At 35.5% G+C, this 13,900-nt stretch overlaps 1 protein-coding gene across 1 annotated transcript in view; it reads left to right on the top strand.

Annotated features, from left to right (window-relative positions):
• LOC107656212 (cadherin-like and PC-esterase domain-containing protein 1) overlaps positions 1-13,900 on the top strand; it is a 54,340-nt gene that overhangs the window by 33,157 nt on the left and 7,283 nt on the right. The window contains 1 exon segment of the mRNA XM_016443978.1: positions 13,213-13,330. Within this exon segment, the coding sequence (XP_016299464.1) occupies positions 13,213-13,330 (118 nt within the window).

The raw sequence follows: 13,900 nt of genomic DNA, 5'->3' as shown, positions 1-13,900 counted from the left end.
AAAAACAGAACAGAAAAAAAAAAAAAAACAGAAATATAAAAACAACAATGTTGAAATTAGGTGTTCTTGCTAGATAATTTATGTCTAAATCAAATTCAGTGCGACTTTTAACAGAAGTACAGTCATTGTATTTTTTCTGTCTTCAAAGAAGATACTGAATAAATTGTATAAAAGATGTGTATAATAATAATATACACTGCAGTTCAAAAGTTTGGTGTCAGTAAGATTGTTTAATGTTCTTCAAAGATGTCTCATGCTCACCAAGGCTGCATTAATTTAATAAAAAAATATAGTAAAAAAACAGTAATATTATGAAATATTATTACAATTTAAAATAACTGTTTTAATATATTTTAAAATCTAATTTATTCCTGTGATGAAAAGCTGAATTTTCAGCAGCATTACTCCAGTCTTGAGTGTCATGATCCTTCGGAAATAGTTCTAATATGCTGATTTGCTCAAAAAACATTTCTTCTTATTATCAATGTTGAAAACATTCCACATTCACATCAATTGTGCTACTTAATATTTTTGTGGAAACCATGATACATTTTTGTTTTCAGCATTCTTTGTTGAATAGAAAGTTTAAAAGAACAGAATATATATATATATATATATATATATATATATACTTTTTTTTTATGTATAAATGTCTTTTCAATTTGACACTTTTGGCCAATTTAATGTATTGGTGCTGAATAATAGTAATGATTTCTTTTAAAAATTCTTACTGACCCTAAAGTTTTGAACTAGTGTAAAAAGTATTATTTATATAAAATATACAAATGATGTTTTATGCAAAATTTAGATTATATTCAAAATAATTTAAATGTATTTATTTAAATATACATTTAAATTTATTTTACTATCTATACACAGACTCTCTATATCTTGACAAGCTTTAAGAAAAAAAAAACTGCAAACAGAATAGTCAGTATGTGAATGTGTTGCTTCAGTCCATTTAACTGACTCATGAAAACCACCTGGACTCTTTTCCCCTATACCATGTGCTCTATCATCTGTTCTCTTTTCATGTTTTTCTCTCATCTCTTCCCCCTCCAAATCAATGGGTCAGTGAGAGTACCATGATGGTCCGAGCTGGATGTCTGTAAACTGGGCGGGGGGTTGAGGACCACCAGCACCCCCCTACCAAACACAAGCTCCATTCACCCTGCTGGGCTTTGAAGTCCTCTTGAGTGTCTCTGGCCACTGTATTGTCAGGCTAATGCAGAATGTTGCCTGATTGTTGGGGCAATTTAATTTTTAATTAGTTGAAGATGACACAGGCAGGATGGCAGGTATGCAAACAGTTATTGCTCCCACCCACGAAGGATCGTATCGATGTATTGACTCACATACACGCATGTTCCTCTGCCTTCCTGCTTTCATCTTGTAGTGAAAACCAACACACCAAAGACAATTCTGAAGATAGCACTATTCTAATGATGCCAGTGAACATGAAAATAGACTTTATTTCTCTCAGTGCTTGCAGAATCCGGCAAAAAACCAAAGCAGCCATGGCCTAGTGGTTAGTCTGTTTGTATTGTTCATGATTTGAACTTGCTCTAAATCTGAACTTTGTGTGTGTGTGTGTGTGTGTGTGTGTGTGTGTGTGTGTATGTGTGTGTGTGTGTGTGTGTGTGTTTTGTTGATTTATTCAGAATCTTGCACAATCCTGAAAGGCGCTGTGGTTTAGCAGTTATTACACGTTTTGTATTATATAATTTGTATTGTATTGTTCAGATACTTGCAGATTTCTGCAGTAATGCCATAGGAGCTGTGGCTTAGCAGTAGCTAGTGTTTTTTTGTTTTATTTTATTTTATTATAATTTTTTGTTTTGTTTTGTTTTATACTTTTTTGTTCAAATACTTGCACAATCCTACAGTAATGCCAAAGGAACTGTGGCTTAGCTGTTTTGTTTTGTTTTGTCTTATTAATCTTTTCAAATGGCTCTGTATCTGAAATTCTTCTTTTTTTGTTTTGTTTGTTTGTTTTTGTTTCACTTTTTGCTGTTTTATTTAAATACTTGCAGAATCCTGCAATAATAGAAGTTGTAGCTTAGCAGTAAGTGCACATTTTTGTTTTTGTTTTGTTTTTATCATCCACCAAGTGAAAATCATAAGCATGTAAATGCTTGTTTTAAAAGTTTAAAACCCAGGTTAATGTAAATGCTACACTGCAAATACAATGTAGTAACGTGATTTCAGCTACCTCGACTGTAGTTTGAGTGATTGGGTCACAAAACATTTTGGAGCACTTTTAAACCTGTATTTAGTGCTCTCCACTTATAAACGAACCACCTGAAACTGATCTTAATACCAGCTGTAAAGAGACTCAGAGAACAGTTAATGAGGCTCCTTTGTAATGTGCTTGTACTAGTATTGTTATACTAGACCAGCTTGTTTCTCACAGATTCTGTCAGTTCAACAGCTTACATGACCCTATCCACCACACTTCAAAACTCAAAGAAAATATGCTCATTCTGCATACCTTGCCAGTCGGTATGGCGATAGAGAGCAAAGTGCTCATTTCCTCAGATTGTCGGGAGCTCTTAATCCTGCTTTGAAGTTCAGCAGCTCTGAGGATCCTCCACCGAGAGCCTCAATCCTATTTTGTAAAGAAAATTACCTATGTTTGCTCATCAGAGAGCAACCGGCTTGCTACCCGCAGTCTTTCGCGCACATCTGGAGCTGGCTAGCTCACCGCAGAGTGAATGACCACAATGACAGACTTCATTGGCCTTATTAGTGCTGGACAGAGTTAGCACCCGCTAGGGGAAATTTTGTGCCACTGTGCCAGTTTGACACAGTGTGCCACATTCACATAATCTTAATAAGATACAGCTGATTTCCTGCAGATCTGATTAAGGAAAGAGGTTTTTGTTGTTATTGTCCGAGGGTCACACACAGCTGTTGGTCATATGCGACTAAATTCAAAAGATAACGTCTCACAAAAAATGTATCATGCTACACTTACAATAAAATAAAAGAAAAAAGAAAATACAATAAAATTAACCAAGATTTAATTATCTTGATAACAGTGGTTGTTGTATTATAGTAACAATGATTGAACTATTTTGTCTATAAAACTATGGATGCTAATGTTTTCAAAGGCTAAAATTTGACATGATTTGTCAATACTTATCAAAAAGTTTAAAAAGTTGCATTTTATTTTTAGATATAGTTTTTAACATTTTTATTTCTTATCATTTCATGTTCCATTAATTTGTTTTGTATTCATATAATTCAAATACTTGCAAAATCCTGCAAAAACACCAAACTAGCTATGGGCTATTGGATTAGATTAGATTTATTTTTTATTTGCTTTATATTTAAGTGTCCCTATTATGCCATTTTTAAGGTTCATAATAATGTTTTGGGAGTCCCCTACAATAGGTTTACATGCATGCAAGATCAAAAAATGCTTTCTTCAAAATATGCATTTAATATCACCTCATTTTCAAATGATTCTCAAACGATTCATTCGAAGCGATTCTAAGATTCAGTCTCTCTAAACACCTCCTTTCTGTGAGCCTACTTTGCTCTGATTGGTCAGATGGCCTGGTCTGTTGTGATTGGTCTACCATGTACAGCGCATGTTGAAATTATACGCTCATTGCCATAGTTCCGTATTTTGAACACTTGATAGAAAATATAGACATCTATTATTTATCATGCTTACAGGTTGTGATTCAGTGGAGCCAGCTGGTCCAAACAAATGAGTACTGAGCCATCTTTCAGGAGCGTTTTGTGAATCCCACATTGAATCCTACGTTGAACTCCACAAGATTAGAAGCAGTCGTCAGTAAAATGACAGGAACACAAAAAAGATTGGGGTTGTACTGCTGTGGTACAGTGGAAAAAAATGAATTTTAACCACTGATTCTTTGCAGCCTAATTTTTCGGAATTGAAAATAAAATGAATTTACTTTCACAGCGTAGGACACAGCAGCTGAATCTGAAATCACCCCCATACCCTCATTCACTATACCCTACATTAGGCCAATAATACAGTTCACTTGAAGGAATAAATGAAAACGAGTGAGCGAATTTGGACACTGAGTGCACCTGAAGGACTGCCGCTTTTGCATAGTTTGTGCTTGCTGTTTAATAACCATTACAAACTGGCAAACTGGCAGCTCCAGTAGTAAGTTGAAAGGATTTATCTTGACTCTGAAAGTATGTATAAACCCTATTTAAAATATTTAATATCAATTTACCGTGAATTTATACCTGTATCATATTACGCTGTACGCTGTGGATGAGCGCTTTGTAAAATGAATGGATGATGGATGATTCAGCTGTGGGCGACATCTTCTGGTGAGACATGGCAATTCATTCGGTGCACGACTCTCACGGTGCATTATGGGTATTTGCTAGCCGTTGAGCATACATCAGTTGTACACTCGTTATTGCTGTGCATTGTGCGATTGAATGAGTGCACTCGATAATGTCCTCTAAGGTGTCGAACACCACTAAAAATGGCTGTCCCCTCAAATTGTGCCCCATTTAAGGGTATAGGTGGCGATTTTGGACACAGGGAGCGTCTTCTTGGCATGATGTTGACTACACAAACAAGCTACTGACAACTCGTTCAGGCTGTTCAGAGTTATTTATCGTGCACTTTCAGCTTTACAACTTTGCAGATCGTTTGCATTCACATACAGCTACATTACACACACTGCATGTAAGGCAGTATTCGAAATGGCATAATAGGGGCACTTTAACGTATTGTATTTTATATTTTTGAATTTTTGAAAAATTTGTTTCACGAAAGTAGACTGGCTTACGTGCTTAAGTAGACTTAAACACTTACTGTCCAGTAGTTTTAGAACAAACTTGCTGTGTCTTATTTTGCTAATCCTTCATCCTTCAGTTTTCCTTCTGCATTATTTGACTCGAGTTTCAATCAGGTGATAACAGAAGGTTTTGATTGGGATGATTGATGGAGGTGGAGAGAGACAGGCGAGACCTCCTGAACCCACCCACCCACACCTTTCATCTCTCTCTTTCCCTCTCACACACTAAAATCTCTAGTTTTTTTCACTCTCTCCATCTCAAGCGCTCACACTGGGTCCTGGGAACTTTCTTTGCTCCATCAGAATCCAGGGTGGAATCTAAGAGATTACGTAGCAATCCATTTGTGCGCGTGATCGGGAGCTCTGCTTTTGAAGTCTGTCAGATCAGGGATTTAACCTCTTACAGCAGTGTCTGGGTCAGATCGGACCACAGGACAGTGAATGCGCATGCATGCACTTCTCCAAAACAATGGTGTTAGAATGTGTGCCGTGTGTTACTCCTAACTTCTGTGTGAGTACTTTAAGGTCAGGAATAAATCAGAGAACAAGCTTCCTCTCTGTTTGCTGATTTTACATCTGGTATCTGATCGCTGAGTCAAGGAGACTTGACATTTTTTTTTTACACTTGCATTGCCAGCTTTGTCTGTTCGCCCTCTTTATTGTTGCACACCTGTGTAACCTTGAGGGAAACGCCCACTAGAAATCAATTTCACACCAGTAAGTTAAAAGTAATTGCAAAATGGGTCTGAAAAGTGAAGTTAGTTTTGGGAAAAGCTGTAGCATCATTTAGTTGCAGATGCCTCTTAATGTTTTATTATCTAATGCAATGGCATTCACACATGTTTAAGTGTTTTTCTGTTGAATATAAAATAATATATTTTGAAGAATGTGATTAACCAAACAGTAGCTGGTCCCCATTGACTTCCATAGTATGGAAAAAATACTATGGAATTCAATGGGGATCAGAAACTGTTTGGTTACTCACATTCTTCAAAATATCTTCTTTTGTAAAGAAATTCATACAGGTTTGAAACAACTTGAGGGTGAGTAAATGATGACAGAATTTTCATTTTTCGGTGAACTGTCCTTGTCAAGGCAAGATGGGGAAACTGGTTTAGGGCCTGAGAAACATTCCCCATGCTCCTATGTTAAGAAATGAGAACCCATGTGGTAAATTTTGGACCTGACTGCTGGTTTTCATTGAACAGTTCTGCGGTCTGGCCACAGCCCACTTTTTTCTTTGAACCTAATCAGCTCACTTGTACCAGAATTGAGAAAATGTATCCGTTCTGTTCTTAATCAGTTCCTGTCAAAGGAGAAATCCAGCTAAATGCTGTTTGCCAGTCTCACTCAGAAGCTGACTGCTTCCTGCTCTGCCTTGTGATTTTGTGGTCCAGCGGGCCAATTATTTCACAATAACAAAACCGCTGGCGGTCCACTATTAGTGCGGTCAGTAGGCTTTATTATGCTTGAGTCAGTCTGTGTGCTCTTTCATTGATTGCAGTGTGGACCTTAAGTTGTTGTTTTGTTGTTTTTTTATCATATATGTGTACTTTATTTTTTATTTTATTGATTATATTTTTTATTTATTTTTTATATATTTTTTTATACACCCTATATTCATTAATCATATCAGTGACAGTAAATACATTTGTAATATAACAAAAGATTTCTGTTTCAAATAAATGCTGTTCTTTTGAGCTTTCTATTCATCAAAGGATCCTGAAAAATATGTCAACATGTCCACACAAATATTAAGCAGCACAAATGTCTTGAGCAACAAATCAGCATATTATGAATGAATTCTGAAGGATCATATGACACTGAAGACTGGAGTAATGGTGGCTGAAAATGTAGCTTTGCATCACAGGAATAAAATACATTTTAAAATATATTCAAATAGAAATTGAATATTTTAAATTGTAATAATATTTCACAATTTTTACTGAATTTTGATCAAATAAATGCAGCCTTGGTGTGAGCATAAGAAACATCTTTCAAAAACATTAAAAACTCTTACTGACCCCAAACTGCAGTAGTGTATATGCATATAGTTATTTTTGTGTATATTGTGTATTTATTTATATGCAGAAAAAACATGCACAGATGCATACATATAAAACCTGCCATTGAGATGAATGAGAATACTAACAGCTCTTTTCAGGTATTACAGACCTTTCTGCCCCAGTCAGTAAAAGAAAGACCTGCTTTGGCAGTGATTCATTCTGGCCACGGTAAAGATGCTGCATTTTTGACCTTAGTCCAATTTGTCTTCGATGACTGGAAATTTCCCACCGTTAAATCTCACACTTACGTTCCTGAATAAGGCCTGTTTTCGTTTTTCAGCTTTCTTACCGAGAGACAGATTGGTGGGGTAAGAGCAGCTGTGCATGTGCGTCTGTGTCCAACTGCCTCTACTCCGAACTGGACAGAAAGATCTCTGGATTAAAGGCAAGCTGTGTGCTTTTGACTTTATTTAATGCCTGTGTGAGAGTGTGGAGTGGGAACGGGGGCCATGAGTGTGTGTCACAGGTGGTACAGGGCTGTGTCATATTACAGAGGAAGTTAGTGTGTGTGTTCTGAAAAGATGAGACTGACAGCTTTGACTTCTGCTCATTTCCTCACTGTACTTAGTAAATGCTTATCTGATGCCACAGTTAGCCTGAGAAAGAGGAAACGAAAGTAAGAGAGAAACAGAAGGGAAGAGAGACAGCTAACTTATAAATATAACTTATAAATAGGCCCACCAGGGACAGTTGAAATGGAGACAATTATAACACTAGTATTTAAGTTTACAGAGTGTTATGATGACTCAGCATATTTAATTAATAAAATTACTTAAGCTGATTAAATTAAAGTAATTGCTAAAAATGACTATAAATATGTAAATATAATTAACAAAAATATAACTTTAAATATATTATTATATACACAATAATTATTATAATATATAATAATAATAAAATATGAATATATTTTTTATGAAATAAAATGCTTTATAAAATGTTGTATTTTAATCACAAAAAAATAAGAAATTATTAGTTTGATCATTTTAAATAGAATATAAACAATAATAATAATAACAGAAAAATGTAATATAAATATAAATTACTGAAGCTGGTGAAATAAAATGAGGTAAAATCACTTTATATATTATATATATAGATATATTATAAAATTAAAATATAAGATATATTACATATGCAAAGCATTTTTTTTCCCCATTTTTGAGGTTTCATTTCATTTATTATATTTTGATTATCTTAAATAGAATATAATTATTAATAACAAAATAAATGTAAAAAAAAAAATAAAAAAATATTTTTTCAATTTCTCTGCAATTCCAAGACTGGTCATGCCATCAGTTATGACTGACAGAGAAAGGAAATAAACAAATGCAGAATTTTACTATCTTCTCATTGCATCCTTGTGTTCTATCTTCTGTAGATGATGGGTGCATATTTTGATTGCTCAGATCCTTTAATAGAGCTTGACTCGACACCGGATTCCATCTGTCATCTTCCATTACGACTCAAATTTGTCAGAACCACAGCTGTCGAACACCACTTCAGTAAAAAAAAAAAAAAAAACGAGCTAGCGAAGACAGTGTTCAAACACGTGAACCCCAAACCTCATAAGCTTTGATCTGATCCCCTCAGAACAGATGCTGACACTGACTGCTGATGCAATCAGAGGTCATGAACCCCTGAACCCCGCCTGCCCTACAGTTCAACCTGGCCTGGAAAGCATTTACAGTCAGCATATCCAATAATTATTCAGAAGACCATTGCAAATATCAGTAATTAGATATTCTGTGTTTGTGTGTGTACTCATGTGGTTTGTATTAGTGGAATCCACTGATCTCATATCCGATACAGACTTACAATATTCATTAATAGCAGTGGCATTGGATCTTAGTCCACAATGAGTTCATACAGTACACACACTATCATTATTAATATTTTATCCAAATTATTTATTAATGTTTGTATGTATTTTATTATTTAACCAAAACTGACACAAAAATGTAAAACATTAAAAAAGGTTACTTTAAATAAAATAAACATTAACTGTAATTAAATTAAATTTGCATACTATGCACTTTGCAGATAATGTATTGCATACTTCTAAAATAGTATGCATAGTATGGTGTTATACCACTACCGAGATTCACTATTTTTGTGAATTGAGTGCAAAGAGAAGGGCATTAGCAGGCTTTCTTCTGTGGATTTGAGTTAGATCCTCCTGTCTTTTTATTTCGCCTCAGATTTATCTGCTCACTTCCATAAGTGTGTGCATGTTTAGGTTATAGCTGGCAGTAGCTCTGCATTCAGCTCTAATAGAGATCTACTGTATGAAAGCAGAGTCCAGATGTGGAGTAAAGCTCTTCTTCAGATAACCTGACCTTATAAGAGCATGTCTATACTGTTTTCCAAAAGCTATATGAGCTGTTTGGCTTGGGCCTGCTACAGATGATTGCATCCATATGTGTGTGTTCGTGTATGTTTATCTGTGTAATTATGTTTGGAGACATAGAACTTAGAGCAGAGCCTGAGACAGTTTGACAAACAGTCATATATACTTTGAATATGAAGTATATCAAATTGCTATTTGCTTCTTCTTCTTAGTGAATGATTCGGTGACTTGGTCCATGGTTCCTTTCTGTTCATCTAGGAGACACAAGGAAATAATTGTTACACTGTAAACAGTGGTAATGTGATTAAATAGACTTGATCTAATCCATAAAAATGGCTAAATTAGGGCCCGAGCAGCAATGGTGTGAGGAGGACCCTCTTGGAATTGCTTATTTTATTTTATTTTCCTTCCTTCTCTTTACATATTCTTCTATTCAGAATTTTCTCCCTCGTGGTCTGTGATCTTTCACTTGCTAAATGTGAATGCTAGAATTTAACTTTTGAAGTTGCACTAAATAAAAGCTCTCTTTCTGTTCTCTTAGCTGATTAAAGGATCCAGTCAGAATACCTCCTTTATATTCTTTTAAATACAGCTTTTTGATGCCTGCAGCATATGCCGCCTTCGTTTCTCACCGTCCTAATTGAAATGAAACCCAATAGCTTGTCTTATAGTGTGAGGGATTGACTGACAGCATGACAGTTCTATAGGATCACAATCCACAATCCACAGGATTACATTAAACACTGTGGGTAAAGCCACCTCAGTCTTTCATAACAAAGGCTGTATTTCAGTGACCAGATGGGACATCTGTACGGCACTTCTCACAATCCACCCAATTTAATTACACTTTCGTTTTTGCATTGATTAGTGTTGAAGAAAGCATGCAACAAATACATCAGCTTATCTGCCAGTTTCTAAGTCTCTTTGTTGGCTGAACACTTGGACATCCCACACTGACCTGAAATAAAACATTTGTCAAATCAAGTTCCCATCTGACAAAATGTCATGGTTACTTCACCTTATTTTCATGCCAGGAAAAGGTCATATTTGAGGAGAGCTTTTAAAAATATACTCCCATTATTATTACAAAGATTCACAAAAATAAATGTAAAAAAAAAAAAGATTATTCTCTCTACGGAAGCTTGTTTCCGCCACTGAATAAAAAATAAAAAACGTAATTGTGACTTTTTCATCTCACAATTCTTTTTTCTCGCAGTTGCAAGTTTACATCTCACATTTTTTTCTCAGAATTGAGTGATACAAACGGGCAAATCTGACTTTTTTTCTTGCAATTTTATTTTTTCTGACTTATTTTCTCTGAATTGAAATATAAACTCGCAATTACGTGTTATAAAGAAAAAACGTATATTTTCTTACAATTGCAAGTTTATATCTCACAATTCTGAGAAAAAAGTCGGAATTGTGAGGTAAAAAGTTGCAATTACCTTTTTATTTTTTATTCAGTGGCAGAAACGAGCTTTCATACTTTCTGCTATCTAATGAATAAAATGGCAAAAAAGAAGAAATGTATTTATAAAATTAACAGTGAGCATGATGTTCCCTTATCTCAACTTTTGTGTATTTTTCTATAAAAGTTTCATTTCAACTAGCATTTGCTTTACTTTCGTCCCATATAGAAGAACACTTGATCCCACTGGAATGGTTTTACATGTTGGATGAAAGCTGCTAATCTCCTGCTTGTAAATTTTTATGTCTTTCATTGCACTACAGCTGAGGGCATCGTCTCCAATGGCGGCTTATTAAAACAAACCTCTTAAGTATGTGTACTTCCTCTCAGAGGGCTTAAGACTCTCTCTCGAAACAAACTTTTAAAGATAAAAGCTAAGTAGAGGGTTCTCGTGGAATCTGAAGGGGTTTGTGAGAGCTGGTACTAAAACAGAGACCGCCGAGAGCACGGTCTGATGTACCACAATAATCCTTTCTTTTCTAGCAGCGCGGGTTATTTACTTTGATCAGTGGAGATTTCACTGCCGTTGCTGTTGGTCTCTGATCCCTGGAACCAACATGAGTGGCTCGGCAAGCGTTCAGAACTTTAATGTTCACACACACTCTGAAAAACGCACACATACAGTGAATGCATATTAAACAATCTTGCAAAAAGAGTGTTTAAGCTGTCTTGCTGTATTTCTGTAATATGTAATCATATAAGCAAATTCTGCATTTTCTAAAGAATATGAATTTATATACACTACTGATCAAAAGTTATTAAGTTATTAAAGAAATTAACACTTGTATTCAGCAAGGGTGCATTAAAATGATCAAAAGAGGCAATAAAGACATTTATAATGTTTCAAAAGATTTCTATTTCAAATAAGTGCTTTTGTTTTGAATTTTCTATTCATCAAAGAATCCTGGAAAAAGCTGTTAACTACATTAATAATAATAATAATAATAATAATAACCATTATTATTATTATTATTTTATATGGTAAATATCTAATTAACAAATATATATATATATATATATATATATATGCATACATATTATAATTAATACATTTTAAAATAATTACATTTTAAAATTTAACAATAGAACACAGTTTTTTATTGTAATACTATATCACAATATTGCTGTGTTTACTGTCATTTTCAAATCAAATTTTAAAAACACTATGCTCTAATAATAATTTAATAATACTCTTAAGTGTAATCTTCAGCATATCTCAAAATCATATAATAAGTTTTTAATACTGTTCATTAGAATTGTGTGACTTTTAAATTTACTTGTTGCATTTAAAATCTGTTTTAGTCTTTCATCAGTGACATAGAATATTAATAATCCTAACAAATTAAGGGTATCATTTATGTCTGTAACATAAATGGTATTGTAAATCATGGCATCGTAAATGGTAAATGAATTGCACACAAAACATTTCACAGAACCTGCTAAATTACTATCTACTACTATCTACTATTAAATCAATAGATACTGTCAAATTACATTTCAACATTTTTTTTTTGTTCTCGTTGTCTATTCTATTCCCCAGTCTCTCATGTCCTCTCATTCATACTCTTTTTATAAAATCCTCATTAACCAGATGTTGTTGATTCATTATTCTCTGGTGATATAGAGGCAGAAGGATGTCCTGTATCATCTGAAAGCCAAGCTCTGATCTCAAATTCATCCGCTGGCTTCCCTGCTAAACCATCACCGCAAGAAACTGAGAGTACCTGACCTTGGATGAAACTGTTTTTCCATCGTTTTCTTCTCCGGGGAATGGAAAAATGACCGATGAGAGAGATAAAATTAAGAGGTTTTGTTCTTTCATGTTTCTTTGCCCTCTTTGTGAATTAATTATATGCATTTTCCTTTCCGGAGGGATGCTAACTTTTCACCGGCTCCGATGCTTAAAGTGCTAGGCGGTTTCCGCCAGGCTCGGACTAACCTGCTGATTTATGCCGGCCTGCTCAGAATCAAAAGCCCGCTCGTGTTTGCACACACACACTGTGTGCAGGTACAACAAGAAAATCCCTGTTAAGTTGTCTTGTGGCACTTTGTCGAGAACAGCGGCGGGAACTTGGGGAATGTTACGTGACTTTGAGAAGCCCCTGTGCAAAGTGCTAAGGAAGGGGGCAAATGAAAGAGCGAACGAAGAGCCGGTCTTCTGAAGTGGAGCCAGACCCGATGGCTCCCGTGAGGGACCTCAGGGGTCGGCGGAGCAGGCTCGATGTTGTCATTTAGCCTGTTGGGTTTGTTTGACCCTTGACCCCTAACAAGGAGCAAGGCCGTCAGATGGCGCGCCTGTGTTAATTTGTCTGTGAGGAACCTCGCGTACGCGACCACATGAAAGCGAAGGGGGTGGAAAAAAAGCTATGGAAACTTTGAAACGACTCAATCTTTATTTGTCAAAAAATATTTTATTGTCTTGAGTGCTTAAATTTTTAACACAAGAGTGCGACCGTTGTCTCAGAATGTCTTTCCAGACTCAAAGCTCACCTGTTTCTCTTCTTTTCTGTTCTCACTGTATCTGAGCAGGACTGTGGCCTGGTGGTCAGACCAGATCAGCCCTGCGGTTTGGAGCCCATTCCAGGGACGAGATCTTCAGAAGAGGCCCAGGCCTCACCTCAGCCTTGCCTCTCAGGAGATGAACCTGGTAGGTTGTTTCCAGGTTTTGATCATGGGCTTGTAGTAAAGTATCTGAAATTTGAATCTGAAACTTGCTGTAAGATTTACAATCCCATTTTTTTTTTCATTCAAGGTATTAAGTCAAACCAGTTGTTGCAGATTGTCTGTTTTGTGGACAGATGATACATTTTCCACATATTTTTCCTCCTGTATGAAAGATGATGTTGGTCCTAAAACCATATATTTCATTGGCAAAGTAGTTCATCATGTGTTTGGCTACATTAGCATGAGATTCATGGTTTATTAGCCGCTCCACTAGAGGATGGGAAAGGTTTGCTAGTGAACTCAGAGTTTGGTAATTTATGTGTCTGCTTTTACAATGTGATAATGCATTGATTCATTGCCTGAGTTGAAGCATTGCTTAATTATAAGGTTAGGACCTCCATGCTGACTTTATGGCGGAATATAATCACTTCATACAGGTTTCAATTCTGTGAGTGTGTGTTCAGCTGTTTAGATTTAAAACCACCAGGTTAGGGTTCAGAGGACGGTTCAGTCAGTGCTATAAAAGTAAAAAGGCCATCCTCAGCAGGGTAGT

The sequence above is a fragment of the Sinocyclocheilus anshuiensis genome, unplaced genomic scaffold, assembly GCF_001515605.1.
Source record: "Sinocyclocheilus anshuiensis isolate Anshui unplaced genomic scaffold, SAMN03320099.WGS_v1.1 scaffold183, whole genome shotgun sequence".
NCBI classification, from domain to species: domain Eukaryota; kingdom Metazoa; phylum Chordata; class Actinopteri; order Cypriniformes; family Cyprinidae; genus Sinocyclocheilus; species Sinocyclocheilus anshuiensis.
Note: the sequence above shows the minus strand (reverse complement) of the source record. Positions and strands in the feature narration are given on the sequence as shown.